The following is an 18,875-nucleotide window of genomic DNA, read 5'->3' as shown; positions in this document are numbered from 1 at the left end:
TAGGAACATTCCCAAACTGATCCTCTAAAAACACAACATAGTGCAGTTTCAATCTCACGAGAGTCACTTATAAGATTCAAAACCATAAACTCCATCATGCATAGCAGGGACTAGCTACTATGACATCCCCACTGACGTCATCAGCGCCCAACAGTGAGTGCAAACCATAGTATAAAAGTATGCTCTCACACATACAAATCCACACACCCACACATACTTGAGCTTCCATTTATACAAAGTCTTCGTACTCAGTTTCTATCGGCACTCCAGAGGTTAAGGGCAAACTCAGCCATGATGAAGGCTAGCACTAAAGGAGAATGCTAATCAGAAGGTAGTCCAAATCTCTTCATTCAAGCTACAATTGCTTGTGAAGTCTAAACAATTTCATTTTAGTCTCTCCCAAACGAGCATCTAAATCTAAATCTAGCTGATAGGGCAACACACCATTTAAGATAGAAAGGATTATCGCAATACCAGCAGGCCGCAACTTGGACGAAAACTTCACAAGGTGAAATTTGCATGTCCACTAATACAGCAGAAGCATATACCTAGATGAATCCAGGAACATATCCTCTAAAACACAACATAGTGCAGTTTCAATCTCACGAGAGTCACTCATAAGATTGAAAACCATAACTCCATCACGCATAGCAGGGACTAGCTACTATGACATCCCCATTGACATCATCAGCGCCCAACAGTGGGTGTAGACCATAATATAAAAGTATGCTCTCACACATACAAATCCACACACCCACACATACTTGAGCATCCATTTATACAAAGTCTTTGTACTGAGTTTCTGTCGGCACTCCGGAGGTGAAGGGCAAACTCAGCCATGATGAAGGCTAGCACTAAAGGAGAAGGCTAATCAAAAAGTAGTCCAAATCTCTTCATTCAAGCTACAACTGCTTGTGAAGTCTAAACGATTTCATTTTAGTCTCTCCCAAACGAGCATCTAAATCTAAATCTAGCTGATAGGGCAACACACCATTTAAGATAGAAAGAATTATCGCAATACCAGCAGGCCGCAACTTGGACGAAAACTTCACAAGGTGAAATTTGCATGTCCACTAATACGGCAGAAGCATATACCTAGATGAATCCAAGAACATTCCCAAACTCATCCTCTAAAATACAACATAGTGCAGTTTCAATCTCACGAGAGTCACTCATAAGATTGAAAACCATAAACTCCATCATGCATGGCAGGGACTAGCTACTATGACATCCCCACTGATGTCATCAGCGCCCAACAGTAGGTGTAGACCATAATATAAAAGTATGCTCTCACACATACAAATCCACACACCCACACATACTTGAGCATCCATTTATACAAAGTCTTCGTACTGAGTTTCTGTCGGCACTCCAAAGGTGAAGGGCAAACTCAGCCATGACGAAGGCTAGCACTAAAGGAGAAGGCTAATCAAAAAGTAGTCCAAATCTCTTCATTCAACCTACAACTGTTTGTGAAGTCTAAACTGGTTTCCAGCACAACTCAATTATATTGCTCGATATTGATTTAGATGAGGAAGGTATCTCCCGAGTTCCAGCAGACCGATGATCCCCAACCACCTCATATGGGCATACCTTCATAGACATAGGTCGTATGCATGATCTAATTATCTACAATGGTCTCCAGAGATGGCTCTCCTCCGGTGGGCTTACTTGTTTGCCACATGGAGGAGGATCCAATGTAGTTAACTACTTTCAAGGGATCCCTTGCTTTTGCCTCTCACATCACAGACTTCTCCATCTCACCACCCCAGTTTGGAGCTGACCGCACCTACCTGTCTTTTAGTTGACTACCTCATAGGATCCTTTGCCTTTGCCTCCCACTGCTCCCACCTCAAGCTGACCATACCTACCTGTTTTTTTGCTTATCCTTCCAATTCCCACCACCGAGCACATCCCACCCCACATAGACCACTTGAAACAAAGGAGGTCCCAGTTTAGGCTTGCGGAAATCGACTCCTATGTCTATAGGACAGGTACCCTTGCGCAAAGGAAAATGACCTAAATTCAAGCAAGTGTGTCGTGGTCACAAGCGATTGCAAGTGTTTGTATCAGATGCATTTGTGTTGTTAGGTCTATTCCAGGATCTTTAGTCCAACGGTTGCACACGTGCTGATGTCAAACTTTGGGGAGGCGCACAAACTAGAAGAGGATAATTACCCTATGTAGAAGGGGAAGCTGCAGAGTCGCATGGTGGCAAGGAAGTTATGGAAGCTTACAATAAGAGGGGATCCAAAACCCCACGACACAATGAATGTAGTAGGAAAGGTAACAATACATGCAAATCTGATGACGTGGACAAGTGGGAGGAAAAGGATACTGAGGCATTGTCAATGATCATCAACATCGTCAAATATCCTCAGAACCACAGCAATCATAGTGATTTTGCACATTCAATTGGTGGATACCTTGAAGGAAGCATGGGACTTCTTGAAGGACCTGTGCGAGGCAAATAATACCACAAGGTCCTCAACCTCCAGAATCGACTATTTACCATGAGGATGGAGAAGGGAGATGCCTCATGAGAGTGAAGGTGGTGAAAGATTACCGGGAGCAGTTGGCCATAAGATGGGGACCCAGTTGGGTTGCTATGCATGTGTTAAATGTGCTATCAAACAGCTTTAGAACCTTTGTTACCAGCATTATGATTTCGGAAAGGGTCAAAGTTGCTCTGTTTTACAAAAGAAGGCTAGGGCAAAGATCTACGACGAAGACACCCGCAATGAAAAGGCCATTGTTGCACAAGGCAAGGGTAAAGCTCGGAAAAAGGTAAGCCTGGCAACAGCAAGCCCAACAAAAAGAACGATGACAAATTTGATGACGATGAGGACTCTTCTGGAGGTGGAGGCAAGAAGAAGAAATGCTTCTACAACCAACCTAGACATTATGCAAGGGATTGCGAAAATAAGAAAAATGATCAAAAGGAGTTGTCGTCCAAGCAAAAGTTAAAGGATTCCAAACTAGTGGCAAGCATGGTAACTGAAATAGGAGAGATTTTCTTGGTGACAACTTCGAGATCAGTTATGCAGATCTAGGTGAAAGGAATCTTTGTTAAGGTGGAGGACTGTCACGATCTGTGACGTATTCCTTTCTCTATATCTTAGACTTAGGGATGGTTTGATGAATGGACACTTGTGGAAGGGTATGCCCTTTTGACACGACACTTTCTATGAGGCACAACCCTTCACAAGAGACATTCTATTGAAGAGACACTCCCATTGTAATGTACCCTCTCATCAAGGGTCACACCCTTCACTAGGGGTACACACCTCTTCATGCACATACACTTTGGAGTACACACCTTTTCATGTGCGACTCTTCACTCTATATAAGAGAGGCCCAACTGTATGGATGACACACTACAGACCCTGCTATTTTTAGTCTTCTTTCTGTTCCTTAGCACATTTCTAAATATAGTAAATCTAGGATTTCTTACAGTGGTATCAGAGCAAATTTCGCTCCTGCCTGTAGATACCCAGAACCTGATATTCCTCACGAGTTTGCTGTCCATCTTTGGAGAGACTTTTACCCCTCAGCTTCAGCATCTCCAAGGTACTCTCTACCTCCTTCAGCTCCCAGATATCCTCCTGCACAGGTTGTACCTTCCCCAAAACTGTATTTACACTCTAAAGGTACTCCTTCTCCTGGATATCCTAAAACAGAGTATAGTTTCCAACAACTCAAGCAAGCACTCACTACCACACCACTTATGGCTATTGCTGACCCAAACCTTCCATTTGAGGTCATGATCGACGCTTCCGACATCGCTACAGGAGCAGTCTTGATGCAAGAAGGCAGAGTTATTGCTTTTGACAGCCATAAACATTCCGATATCCAAACCCGATACCCGATTTATGATCAGGAGTTTCTTGCCGTTGTACATGCTTATCGCTCTTGGAAACATTATCTCATGGGAGCCGACTCGGTGGTCAAGACAGACCATCACTCTCTAAAGTATATCTTTACTCAGCCAGTCATAAACGCTCGACAAGCACGCTGGGTTGAGTTTCTGGCCAACTTTCACATGACCATTGAGTACATTCCAGGACTATGCAATGTAGTTGCAAATGCTCTCAACAGGTAAAGGGACTTGGCGTTACAGAGCCTTACAAAATTGGATGCATTGCAGAGCAGAAGAGAGGAGAGGTCAGAAATCAACACTCTACTAGCCTCAAGAATCAGCATTGGCTGCATCTAGAGCAGCAAGGAGGTATAGAATTCAGTATCACTGGTGCCTCAGGATTGGTTGCAGTTCCAGCAGCAAGGAGAGTGGGGGAGCACTCAGCCTGCAGGTCTTCACCAGGAAGAAGCAGCAAGGAGTGCCCAGAAAGGCATCACAACAGCTAGCCTACTGAAGCTCTTGGTGAGCATGCAGGCTGATGGAAGTTCAAAGGTACCAGGAGGAGGTCGAAGACAGCTTTATGAGTTACCTGGGGTCTACATCTAGGAAGTACATAGACTGCTACATTGAGCATCTTTGGAGCAATCTATATTACATGTTTTGCTGTTATACTTAATTGAGCATTGTTCAAGATCTAATCTGTGCCTATGCCTGTTATACTTGTGTGCACAAAACAGAGTGAGATTTGATTTAAAGCTTGTGTGACTCCTGAGCAAATTCTTCCACGCTGCAAGAGTTGGCTACAGCAAGTAGCCTCCATCTCTGTTTTCCAGCACAAGAAACTTGTACAATACAAGCAACAACTCTTGGCATCCTGTACAGCAGTAATTCCCAAGAATTCTAGATGAAACTCTTGGAAACGAAATTATCATGCCCCATTTTTTATGACGTTCCCAACCAGCCCATCCTAACCTTTATGCGGAACTCCTAAGCCCGAATTGAAAAACACTTGCCCTGATCCTAGCCACAAGGCCTTCTGTAACGGCTTTCCTGTGCCCTAGATCATCATATTAATTCATGAAGCAGAGACCCCAAGGATGCAAGCAACTACAGAACTATCATGGTGGACTACTTGATGGCCAAAGTACATGGATCAGCACTAGAGATAAACATCAATAAGACACTATGGGCTATTCTCGAGGAGGTGAGGCACAGGTATCAAAAGGTGTACTTACATTTTGTAAAACCTCCGAAAGGCCTTTGATTCAGTGACACCGTTTTTATCTCGCAACTCTAGGCCCTAGGCATTGAGAACGACTCCATATGCCACGCACATGGCTTCAGATGAAAGGGTCACACTCAACGGTCATACCACCTAGGTATGTGCTTAGGAGGTGGTTGGCACAATTGGTGTGAAGAAGGGATGACCAAGTAGGAAGGGATCATCAATAGTACAGACTGAAGGAAGCACGAATTTCAGACATAGCAGAGGACTTCCACATGCACTTGGCAATGCTAAAAGCATTCTACGACAGCCACAACATGAAGGTCTGTCTTTGTAAAACCAAGGTCATGATCATCAACACTAACAAAATCCAATTCCACCATTCTAGCATGACAGCCAATGTTATTGTCATATCATACGTCTACTTGAAAAACGTTTTTCTCAAAAGCCATGTTCACGATGAAATTGACTGCTCACGAACAACTGACCAGAAGGGCATGCTTGCTTGGCAAGGTTGTAATCCCTCCTATTCGAATTCACCTGCTCGACTGTGGCAACACTGTATGCAAATGCTTCTTGGGTAGGGGACTTACAAGAGGAGGCTGCGCCTGGCTCACCCTGAGGTCCACCAAAATTATTAGAGATGACCTATGGCAGGTAATACATTTAACGGACGTCAATCCCCCCCCCCCCACCTCAACCATAAGCCACTAAGAGGCATTTCGTAGAGACCATTTTTATGTTAAAAAGTCTGACGACTAACCTCCATTATGGAGGTTCCACTCTTCCAAAAACCAAAGATGAAGCTTTGACTCGCTTGTCAAGGTGGCAGCCCCGTATTGGGCTGCTGTTTTGATACTAGACCAGGGAATGGGCCGGAACGAGAACGTTTTGGCTTTGGGGAACGTGGACCCGGAACGAGAACTATAACAGATCATGAAATATGAGAACAAATTCAATTTTTAAGAAATCATACGCTTAGATCTCTGATCTCTTAGATTCAACTCTCACCAAAACTCGTAACAACGCTCGATGGATTCAGGACAACCCCATTTAATCAGACAAGCGGAACACAGAGCATTAAAGTTTACGTCCCTAGGAGAATTCGGCTGCCTCATCCTGGCAAACCCGACCAGCACATCAACGTCAATGCTTTCTGGGCAGGTCTCTATTCCAGTAAGTGCGTGTTGATTCACATTCCGCTCTATCAAAAAACACTCTTACAGCCAACTCTGCACGGATAATACGTTTCCATAGCTCGAGGATGATAAGAGATATTGTTTCAACATTAAAAAGAGCGGATCTACTGAAGCTTCAACACAGAAAGTTGGGACCTTCAATGAAGCCGGTAAGATTTCGGCAATTGCATCAAGTTCATCCAAAATATCCTCAAGATGACGCCCAAGGACACCTATGCAAAGACTAAGCAGACTCCTCCTGTGCCTTTGCTGCTTCCTAGTCATTATATCGGCTGCACCCAGCACATAATCACACTCAACTCAATGAAGCAAAGAATGCATGGCTAATTGTTCAATTTTAAACAATTGGGTACCTGTTGGTGCTCGAATGATTTGTGAGCGACCACTAGAAGAAACGTGTTCGCGATTACCACTAGAAGAAACGTGTTCGCGATTCCTTCTAAGTTCCGGGGTTTCGCAACGGATTGGAAAGACTGGCTGTTTTCCGTTCCTGATAGCGTCTGATTGGCAGCCCGACATTTCTCTGGGCACCAAATGAACCGATGTAAAATCTGTCGTTAGATTTTCCCACTTCTCTCAAATAATAAGGTCCACATGTATTGAAATTAGCTTAAGAAAATTGTTACAACAACGAATGGAGCCTCTCGAGTCCCCTCGGGACTTGACTCTCAACAATACATCGGCCAAGAGTCCCTGCCCTTTGGGTAGGTCTAATTGCAGGTTCTTCAGTCTGATTGTGCAGGTTCTTCAGTCTGATTGTGCAGGTTCTTCTCTTGAGATGCTAAAATTCAGAATTTTCTTTTTGAGAATGTCCTAAATTTTATAATTGATCAACTCCCCACTTTTTGTTTGAAATCCTACACCTCTCTCTCTCTCTCTCTCTCTCTCCCTCTCTTATCTCCCATAGTCTTCCTACACATCATATTGAGTGTATTCTTTTTCGCTCTTTTGATCTTGGGCAGGCCTTATGAATGATTAAATATCATTCACCTTGTTTTGCCTTTTTTAAATTCCATGGACAAGCAAGGTGGGTCATTGTCTTTGTCCATGGGCTTAGGTTTCAGCACCATGCAAGAACACAATCATCGTTTTTCCATTAACTACAACCACTATTTCATCACCTACACTAGAATGAATCATTGAATTAGTCACTCTTTATATAATTGTGTGTAAAGTGCTATAATCAAATATTTTCTAATAATACTAGTGACATTAGTTAAGACACAAAGGTAACTAAAATACTAACCATGTCAAAACATAATCTAGTTAGGTGTTGTCAATGAAAGGATGTAAAGCAATTGCCAAGGCCACGGAATTAGTTGCTTTTCTCTTCCTTTAAACAGCATTTGTTGTGTCTAGCAAATGTAGGAGCTTTTTAAAAGCGGACATAGTGCAAGGTGATTTTAATTTGCTCTAAATGATGGTAAACATGTTGGTAACTGTTGATAGGCAATGTAAATAGGGCTATGACCAGTCCAGTATGCTTCAGCTGTTCCAAAGTTCTTAGTGAGCATTTGTCCAAATATGGTCAATTTGAGATGCATAAATCCTTGTTGATATCTTACTCACTAAATGTAGTTTATTCTAACTACTGAGTCATCTTTGACGGAGATGAATGTAGTATCAAAGACAAATCCAAAAGATTTCAGCTAATAGGAAAAGGTGTCAAGGAAGGATGCTTGTACAGAATGCTAGCTCTACAATACCAGATTTGCATGCCATGTCAGCTTAACTGCAACAGATGCCACTATCCGCCACAAAATGGCACAAGAGATATGGTCATGTCAATTTCAAGAGCTTGCTAGATCTCAAGAATCAGAATATGGCAATCGGGATTTCGAAGCTACAGTTTCCTGGAAAAGTTTGCAAAGCATGCTGCTTTGGCAAACAAAAGCAAACCAACTTTGGCAGAAGTACCTCTCGTGCATGATGTATTCTTGATTTAATACATACAGATGTATGGGGTTATGCCCAGACCCGCAGCATCAATAATGGTTCACTTTACTACTTGACTTTCATCGACGACTACAGCAGATATTGTTGCGTCTACTTTCTGAAAGAGAAGTTTGAAGTGTTTTCCGGATTTCAAGAATTCAAAGCCATGGTAGAAAACTAGATAGACAGAAAGATCAAAGACATGAGATCAAATAGAGGAGGTGAATACATGTCTTTAGCATTCATGAACTTTTGTAGAAGTCACGGCATTCAAAGACAATTCACTTGTGCAGATACTCCTCAGCAGAATGCAAGAGTTGAAAGGAAGAATGGTACTTTAGCAAATAGTGCTAAAGCAATGCTTAGTGAGAAGCATCTTCCAAATTAGTATTGGGCAGACGCAATAGCAACTGTAAACTACTTGCTTAATCGATTTCCGACATAACCGATACAAGGTATGACACCTTGTGAAGCATTCACTGGACATAAGCCACACATTGGGCATCTCCGCATATTTGGTTGCATAGCATATGCCCATATACATGATGATCATCATAGAAAATTGGATGCGAAGTCATGCAAATGCATCATGGTTGGCTACAGTTGAAGAAAGCAAAGCATACAAGTTATATGATCCCATCAACCGCAAGCTCATTATCTCCAGAGATGTAATCTTTGATGAGGAATCAGAATGAAAAACGTCAAACATATAAGAGATAGATGCACCAATTTCACAGTCATCTACAGAAATGGTTGATGAAGAAGAGCACGAATTGCCATAAACACCCCAAGCAGAGCCACAGCAGCTCAAACGGTCTACAAGGGAAAGCAGACCACCAGCCAAATTGACATATGCTTAGAAAGGCAAAGCAATTCAGCTTGAAACCACCAACTATGCTCTTAAGACTACCATCATGGCTATAGAAGAGCCAGTGTAGTTTGAAGACGCAAGCCAGAATAGCAAACTGCTATGAATGAAGAAATGGATGCTTTGTATAAGAATAATACTTGGGAATTATGCGACCTTCTACCAGGAAAGAAGGCCATAACAAACAAATGGGTATACAAAGTGAAGTACAACCTAAATGGAAGTATTCAAAGATATAAAGCCAGACTAGTTGCAAAAGGATTTGCACAGCAATATGGTCAAGACTATGATGAGACTTATGCTCTAGTGGCAAAGATGGATTCCATACGGTTCTTGATATCACTAGCGACACTCAGCAGATGGAATGTGTACCAACTCGATGTCAAGAATGCTTTTCTCAATGGTTATCTAGATGAGGAAGTCTACATGCAACAACCAGCAAGTTACGTTGTACCAGGAAAGGTAAATAAGGTTTGCCATCTCAAGAAAAGTCTCTATGGCTTAAAGCAAGCACCCAGAAGTTGGTACAGCAGGATCGACAAGTATTTTGCTGATCTGGGATACATGAAGTCTGATGGAGATCATACTCTCTACTACAAAGTTCAAGGGAAAGATATTACTATTGCACTTTTGTATGTAGATAATCTAATTGTGACCAGAAGCAAGGATAGCTTCATCAAAAACCTAAAACAAGACTTATCTGTAGAGTTTGACATGAAAGATCTTGGACTTATGCACTATTGTCTTGGATTCGAGTTTTGGAGAGATTCAGATAGCACCTTTATGAGTCAGCTCAAGTATGTTGATAGTCTCCTGAAGAAGTTTCATATGGCAAATTGCAAGATTGCAATCACTCCCATGGAACATAGTTTGAAACTTACTAAAGATTCAAAAAAGCCTACAGTCAATGACAGGTACTACAGGCAGCTCATTGGATCTCTTATATATCTGACTATCACATGGCCATATATTTGTTATGCAGTAAGTTTACTAGCACAGTTTATGGCAAATCCAAAACAGTCTCATGGGAATGCAGTCAAAAGAGTCTTGAGATACATCAGAGGTACAAGACAGTTTGGGATAGAATACAGAGGAAGTCATCCACGGTTGCATGGATACTTTACAGTGACTATGTCGGAGATCATGAGACTAGGAGATCCACACAGGGATATGCATTTTTCCTTGGTCAAGGTGCTTATCATGGTTGTCAAACAAATAGCCAACTATTTTTGTGTCTTTGCCTGAAGCAAAATATAGAGCACTCACTACAGGTGCATGTGAGGCTATATGGCTCAGAAGACTATTGTCAGAAACATATTACTTTGATGAATCAAAGCCAACAACAATATATTGTGGTAATCAATCGGCTCAAGCATTGGCCAAGAATCCAGTATATCACTCTAGGACAAGCACATTGATGCAGAGAGCACTTCATCAGAGAAAGAGTGTTACTTGGTGACATCACACTGCAGCATTGTGATAGCAAAGAGAATGTTGCAGACATCTTTACCAAACCACTCGGTAAAGGGCTTTTTGAGAAACACTGACTAGCTCTTGGTTTGATGTAGAGGAAGGACATTCCTATTAAAGGGGTGTGATAGAATGTAATGTTCAGTCCTTCTTCAATTCCCCATAATCATCATCTTAAGGGAAGGCCTACTTCATGATGTTGATGTTGAGGGAAGGTGTTGAGAGATCACGCTCAACATCATGTGATCATATGTGCATAGCACCATCATGTGACCATATGTGCATAGCACTAACCCAATAGAGTGCTATAAAGGAAAGGGTTAAATGCCCTAACCCTAACTTTAACCCTAAATGGGTTTGTATATATTCTAAATTTTCAACTAAATCTAGTGTACAATTAGTCATTTGTGGTGTGCTCTCTAGCTGTGCCCTCTCTCCTCATCTCCACGCTTCTCCTCTCCCCTCTTCATATTTTGTCAATCCATGTGTGCATTTTCCACATCCACAGCATGATATTACCATCATTAGCTGTATGACATTATTTCTTTGTAGCCATGAGGATTTGTGGGAGTTTGTACCATTTCTTGCCTATGCATTTGATGTGCTCGATGATGCACTTCAAGTTCCATGGAATGCACATCTTGATGATATCTTTTGACAGCCTTTACTTGCGATGGCAGTTCAAGGCTTGCCATGCTTCTTGCCACTACTAGAGGATCATCTTGACTTCTATCATCCAAAGGGTCGGTGGGATGTTATGCAATATGATCCTTTACTTGTTATACCTAGCAAGGTACCCTAGGATTTATCCTCACCATTGAGTACCTCACCGATCCATCACTTTCCTTGCTATTGTTGCTATGAACTTCTAGATTGTTCTTGATATTGTTGACATCCTCCTTGCGAATTGGTCTGCAGTCTACATTTAGTCTTCTTTCCATAGTGTTCTTGTGGGCCGATTTCCTTCTTCTTGCTGAGGCTGTTGTATAAATCTAGACTTCTGTCTTTTTGGGAGCTATTCTCTTCTTCACAATCCTCCTTGTAGGCTTGTCTCAACAACAGAGCCAAAAATTTTAAGCCACAAACACATCGGGGTAGCTGCATGGCAATGGAAGCCACCTAGGAGGCACGTCTTGAAACCGCAACCCACACGGGGCAAGAAATCTCATCTAACCTATCCTACGAAAGGAAAGACATGTAATAATATACTCCTATCCTAAAAGCAAAGAAAAGGAACACATAAGTCAAGGAAATGAAACACAAACACATCTCTCTCACTTTCATCTCGCCTACACCTCGCCCTCCACATGAGGTTATGGGCCTCTCAATTGCCTCATGTTACACAAGCTTTCACGCAAGCACTACTAGGTTGTGGTGGCTTGATTGTGGGATCTTACACTTGAGGATGGCTAGGTACCATGACCACACTCAAGTAACCCTAGAAAAGAAGAAAGGTATGCCACTCCAACCGCATCAACCTCTAGACTACGAAAGGAGGAACCTCAACCAAACATGCAAATCCCAAAGCCTCTCACACAAAAGAAAGAGCACAATGTTAGCATGTTTCTAGAAAGCAACGAGAAGAAAACCTATGCAAGCAGACATAAGTGGACTCTAAACAGGCTCCAAACTAGGGCTAGTGGAATGAGGACTTCCCACACCTAGCTCTCAATATATGGATTAAGAGGGGGTTACCCTATGCCATGTGGCATACAATGAAAGGCTTTATGGATTGCAACCAATAGGATGTGGAGGTGAATCTAATCCTCATATCGTATGGTCCAACCCATGTACTATGTGCACAAATAATGCAATACTATGTGGTGCAAAATGTGCACATAAACCCTGGCTAAAATCTAACATGGATGGCTAACATGTTAATCTCGAAATGGGTTAACAATGGGAACGAACACACATCATCATACAATCACTGAATACATAGTCTCTAGAATTGCATTTTCTAGAAGTAAATGTAGATTACCATCTCCAAGCGTCAAATTTAATTTGTCTTAGTGAAACTAGGACATTGAACCCCTCAAAACACATTAACACAAAGTGATTCTCTACAATCATGACGTTTGATAAGATGGGCACATCGGTGTTGTATAGGCATAGATTTTCCTTGACCTCATAGAGCATAGTCTCGCAACAACTGGCCTTGAAATAATAATGACACATTGTTTTGCCAAATCCACGGCAATCAATGCTTGTAGTAGCAAGATATTGAAGCATGTACCCTTGATATTTTCTTGCAACTTATGGCACAAATACTAGACCGGAAGCCACTTGAATACTCGACATTTGTGCTAGGAGATATAAACATCGACATGCTCCAAAGCAAATGCAGTTAGCAAAACTTGTGATTCTGTCATTTGACCTCTTAACAAGAGGCTCTTACTAAGCTTCGAAACATAGAGTACATCTTTCACCAATCCTTTCGTACTAGTGAAATTGTTCATAGGGATAATGCTTGTCCCTCAAACTGGATTTGGTATATTATTTGTGCTATGTAGATGACATTTTTCTGACCTTCTAATGGTTTCAACTCTATGAACCATTCCTGATGATTTGTCATGTGAGATGATGCATCACTGTCGATGTACCAAGGATCTTGTTCTGCTTGGTCGACTTGATAGGCTAAAATCCTCTTTTGGATTGCAATTAGTGTCTAGGTACATTGTATCAGTAGTCTGCATTTACTCATTTGCAAGAAACATATTCCCATGTTCATTTGCAAAATGACAGTGACTAGAATGTCCACCACGATGATTTCCTCTTCCGCGGAAATTCCCTTGACCGCCTTGGTCATACTATTTCTTGCAGCAATCTCTTTCATAGTGTCCAAACTTATGACAGTAGTTGCACTGGATGTTTGACACGTTGGTGGATGCATTCCCTCATCCTTGGAATCTTCCTCGATTGGAATGATTTCCTCTTTGATGATTTTGATGTTGCTGAGGATGATGCTGATGCTAATTATGACTCTCACTTTGCTGATGATGACCACTTCTCTGGAATGATCTACCTCTGCCTCTAGCTCTGGCTATGCTTCTGTCTGAAGCTGTGAATGCATGATCATTAGAATGACCTTTGCATGCTTGAATGGCATGAGTCCTAAGTTCTTCACCAAGTAAGACTGACTAGAGTTCTTTTAGTGTCGGAATTTGTCATTGAATGGCAATACACTGGACTAGATTCTTGTATCCCTCTCCTAGTCCATTCAGGATGACTTGAACCATTTCTACTGGATTCATGGTCTCTCCTGCTGCTGCGAGTTGATTGTTGTAGTCTTTGATCCGGAGTACATAAGCATGACCAATTTCATTGTTGCAAAAACTCTGGTTGATTCGGTTTCTCAGTGTGAGAATCCTAGAAGTGTACTTGGACTCATAGAGAGCTGCGAACATATCCCATGCTTCTTTCGATATCTTGACGGTGAGCTGTCCTAGCATGACATCTTGCATATTCTGCTTGATCAGATGATACGCATACTTATCTCTCTTATCCCATTTTCCCTGAGCTCAAGCAATGACAGGATCTACTACAGGTGTGAAAACTATTTGTGTAGTTGTAGATCCCGTTGTAGATCCCGCTACTGGTGCTATGACAACAGGTGGAGTAGAGCTACTGGTGGCTGGATCGTCCAATGGTCTAGGTGTAGATCCATCGACATATTCCCATTTGTCCTGAAGTACAAGAATGATCTCCATTTGGTATTTCCATGTGCTGTAATTGGAGTTGTCTAGCTTAGCAGATGCCTCCAGATTGAGGTTGCTAGTCGTAGACATGGTGCAAGAAATGTACTCAAAGTGTCATGAAAATCACTGTCTGAATCAACTGCAAAACATTGACTATGGCAAGTGAAATTTGAACTGTCGGTGAAGGTAGAACTACAATATATATACTCCGATCTGAATTACAAGGCTTGTGGTGGCACATGATGCCGAGAATAGCCAAGAGGCTTTACAAGGTTGAAATGATGTGCACAATGCCGTGAAATAGTCAAATAGGCTTTACAATGATGGCATGCATGTGTGAAATCAAATCATGTGCTATCTGCCCACTAATCAATCGATAATGCCTTTGAACATTGAACACTTTGAAGTCTGCTCACTGAATTGATGAACGCCAAGTTTCAGGTAATGTGATCATGTGAAACTGTATGTGAGCATATCGACTAACTCCGAGTAGGAATTAGTCGAGAATTTTGGGCATGGCTTAGATTGGCAACTTGGGGAGATTCAAAGCGTCCCCTCTATGGTGATCTAGTCTACTCTGATCTAGATCTATGCCAACTGTTGATCGATGAAAGAAAAACAAATAATTTATGTTCTTTGTTTCTTTTTATGTGCTAGGTCAGATGCATCGATGTAGAGGCCGATGTGCATGTAGGAAGTGGATTTGTCATGACGAGGCTCAAGGTTGAGTGATACTTGTGCCGAAATGTGTGCATGATGTGACAAGTGCATAGAGCACAAAAAATCGATCGTTTCACCTTTTTGTAGCTCCCTCAAATTCCTCTTGGATCAAGAGATATGGCTTGATCTAGGTGGAGTGGCAAAAAAAGAGTGAAATGTGCAAAATGATGATGTGTCATTGTGAGTCACATGCAATGATGATGTGGCACTATGCTTAACAAGAGGTGTGCTAGTGGAGCCCTCTGCTTAGGTGGCACCTGTGTTCACATGGAGTGGACTGTGTCTGCTTGCTAGGGGGTAAGAGTGCCTGTCAGGGGACTGCCATGTGGTAGATGACATGGCATGCATTGGATGGTCAACTTGCTGATGTGGCAACTGATTAGGTAGGTGACGTGGATGCCATGTGTTAGGATGATGTGGCTGATAGCTTACTGACATGGCAAGATAAGTGATGACATGGCATGTGGGGTGCTAGATGCTAACGTGGCACGATAAGGTGCCACGTGGCTTTTTGGTGACCAAGCCCTCCTTGAGTGGGTAAGAGGTTAGGTTGATTTTGTGCCACGTGTGATCAACGGAATCGCTTGACAAAATCGTTGTAGCCCTAATGGAATCTTCGCACTACCAACGATAGAATCTTCAAGCTAAATGTTCTTATTCCGTTAGGTGAAGGTTGTAGGCGCTTGTTTGAAGAGCTCGCTGCAATCGGGAGCCTTGTTGTCTCGTTGCTTGGAGACCCGTTGATCGGTTGTGTAAGGAGCTATGAGCTTTGTTGCAGCTCATCCGCTGGTTCTAGAGCATTGAAGACTGCCGTGAAGAACTGCAGTAGCGCTGGTTGCAGAGAAGGAATTGGGAGGAGCGCGTTGCACGCTTATCCATCGGTGCTATACTTTTTGTCAAGAGGCTACCATCAGAAGTCAGTTGCATGCGTACATTGGGTCGATGGAGATGGCGTAGCCTGTCGAGAGAGCCAGTGTTGGAGATGAAGCTCCTACACTGAAGGCTACCGTGTAGAGGCACTTAATAGTAGTTGGCCCTTGGAGACATTATGGCGGTGCGTGACTAATCAAAGGAGTCCGTGGGAGCTTGGTTGTTGGAGTCGATGGTGTTGGAGAGTCGAGCTAGCACGTTGCTGGCACCTTTGATGTAGAGGTTCAGAGATTGGAGCGGAAGGTTGCCCGTTTTGTTGGTTGGCAGTTGTGCACTTGAGGCTTTGGAGCGAGCTGATGGAGCTATAGAAAAGAGCTATTGGTCTTGTGGTCGTTTGTCAGGGCTGTTGCGAGAGCTTGCTAGAGCATAGCAGCCCGTGAAGTTGGAGTGGAAGTCGTGAGTGTTGAAGGTTGTGTAGAAGGCATCGTTGGTTGAAGAAGTCACCTGATTGCACATTGATGGAGATGTCATGCATTTGTTGAGAGGAGCAGCTGTCCGTTAGTTACGTATAGACTATGGAGACTTTGGAGACATTGGCAATCCCGTGCTGCCTGCACTATTGTTGCAGTTGTAAATGGAGGTCTCGTGTAAGATTGTAGTCAAAAGGTGGAGCTTCCCTTGTTGGATACCCTCCTCCTTATGGACACACAATGGTCAAAAGCTCTCTCTCTAAGAACTGGACCTCAGGAACTCTCCCTCTCTCAAGCCTGAATGGATTTCCTCTCCGAATCTCTCTCATAAGCAATCGATTCCTATCTTAATGAAATCTCTCTCTCACAATAAGAATGAATGGAATTCTCAAACATGCAATGGATGAAGTTCTTTCAACGGAAGAGGAAGAAATCTCTCTCTCGAAATGAATAAACTAACGAACAAGATTTCTTTCAAATGAATTGATGGAAATTCTCTCAACGAAAGTGAACAAAAGAAATTCATGATCACTCAAGAGAACTCTCAATCTCTCTCACACTCTCAAGAATCGCAATGCCTTAGCGGAAGGCAAGGGAGCTTTGATACCATGACAAAATATGAAGAGGGGAGAGGAGAAGAGTGGAGATTGGGAGAGAGGGAACAACTAGAGAGCACACCACAAATGACTAACTGTACACTAGATTTAGTTAAAAATGTAGAATATATACAAACCCGACACCCTCTTGAAGGGTCTGCTATGCCAGACACATTTAGTTGTGAGGAAAGAAATGGGTTTACGTACCATTTCTATTCTTCCTCTTTTTAGCCTTGGGGGAGGGCTTTTATCCTGGGGAGTGGCTTCCTTTATTTGGGATAAACTTCTCTTGTTGTAAATAACAGCAGTAGCATTACCTTTTACTTAAAAGTCCTTTTCAACTATCTACGGAGGGGGAAGTTCCTCCTCAGAGTCCTCCCCATTCTTAGTTTTCATTGCATCATTTTGATTAGCTCCATTTTTAAAATTTGAAGACGAAGTTACCTAATTGACTTTGAAATTATCTGAGTTGTCCTAATTCTCCCATTAACCAATCCTAGATTTCCTTGTCAACCAAAAGCTCAAAGCCACTTTTTGATAAGAAGGAGGGGTCTTTTCCTTTTTCTACTTTGTTGTTCTCCTCTATAGGCATCTTACCCTCATCTTGAGGTTTGTCCTGCACAACTCTCCCTTTCTTGTTCATTTGAAGGAGCTTAATCAAAAGGCTATGGCACTATGTAGTTAGTTTGATTTTTGCAAGTTTGTTCATATAAAGAGAAAATAAAATCAAAGGGCAAATGAGTTAGCTGCTCAAGCCATTACAATACAAGATGGGGGGTGGTTTCTTTAGTAGACACATGGATGGCTAGAACAGTAAGATGTTCAGCAATATGTGGAAGAAGGCATGTTTCCTCAGGGGTCAACTCCACAACAAAAGCAAAGATTGGTAAGGAAGGCTTGCCCCTATACTGCCGTTGATAACATTCCTTATAAACTGGGAAAAGATAATGTGCTTCATCAAATGGTCCATCCACGGTAACTAGGAGAATCCTAGACATGTGTCATGAATGCTCCGGTCATTTTGCTTAGCGAGCACAGCTAGGAGAATGCTTAATGTAGGTTACTTTTGGCCATGCCTCCATAAGGATGTATATGAATGTTGTCGAAGTTGTGCAATGTGCCAAAAGTTTAGAAGGCGACAGTTGATCCCTGGGCCCTTGAGGCCTATTCAAGTATATGGACCTTTTGAGAGGTGGGGGTTGACTTTGTGGGACCACTCCCTCACTCGTCTCAGGGAAAACATTATTTATTTGTGGCCACAGATTATGCAACTTGGTGGGCAAGGCCATAATTAACAACAAGGCAAGAACAGTTGCAAAATTTTGCTTTGGCCAAATTTGTTCACGCTTTGGTTGTCCTTTGGAAATTCTCACTGATGGAGGAACCTCATTTAAAAATGAAATAATTGAAGATGTGGTGCATAATCTAAAGATAAATGATAGCATGTCCACCCCATACTATCCCTAATGTAATGGCTTGTTAGCTAAGAAACAAATGGATTGTTGTGCAATTCAATGGGAAAGCTTGTAGACACCAAGAAAAGGCATTAGGATAGGCACTTGGCAGAGGTTTTATGGGCTTACAGAACCACATACAAGCTAGCTATTGGGTTAACACCATTTCAACTACTATATGGGATAGAAGCCATTTTGCCCATTGAATTAGAGATACATAGTCTTCGCCTGCTGTTGCAAGAATAGAAGGACAAGAAGATGAATATGCTCAACACTTGGTACAATTAGAAGCCTTGGATGAATGCATATTATAGGTTTTAAAAAACTTGGAGCTTCTCAAAAAAGGCCTTGCACTTGGTACAATTAGAAGTCTTGGATGAATGTAGATAATAGGCTTTACAAAACTTGGAGCTTCTCAAAAAACGCCCAAGGCCCATTTTAACACCAGATTACACAAGAAGAAGGATATTGCAGAAGGAGATTTGGTCATGAGATTTGATAGCCGTTTGGA

At 42.2% G+C, this 18,875-nt stretch overlaps 1 protein-coding gene across 3 annotated transcripts in view; it reads right to left on the bottom strand.

Moving 5' to 3' along the window:
- Window positions 1-6,685, bottom strand: part of LOC147879929 (RNI-like superfamily protein) — a 48,164-nt gene extending 41,479 nt beyond the window's left edge. For all 3 annotated transcript variants that reach the window (XM_087371751.1, XM_087371753.1, XM_087371752.1), the window contains exons 1-2: window positions 6,637-6,685; window positions 6,419-6,555 (exon numbers count right to left, since the gene is read on the bottom strand). In XM_087371751.1, the coding sequence (XP_087227877.1) occupies window positions 6,419-6,547 (129 nt within the window). In that variant the 5' untranslated portion in view covers window positions 6,548-6,555; window positions 6,637-6,685. The remainder of the gene's footprint in view (window positions 1-6,418; window positions 6,556-6,636) is intronic.
- Window positions 6,686-18,875: the final 12,190 nt, after the last annotated feature.

Source organism: Dipteris shenzhenensis, chromosome 33 (assembly GCF_047967505.1).
Source record: "Dipteris shenzhenensis isolate YYH24624 ecotype China chromosome 33, Dip_SZ_1.0, whole genome shotgun sequence".
In the NCBI taxonomy this organism is placed as follows: domain Eukaryota; kingdom Viridiplantae; phylum Streptophyta; class Polypodiopsida; order Gleicheniales; family Dipteridaceae; genus Dipteris; species Dipteris shenzhenensis.
The sequence above is the reverse complement of the archived record's forward strand: the minus strand, read 5'-3'. Positions and strand labels throughout refer to the sequence as shown.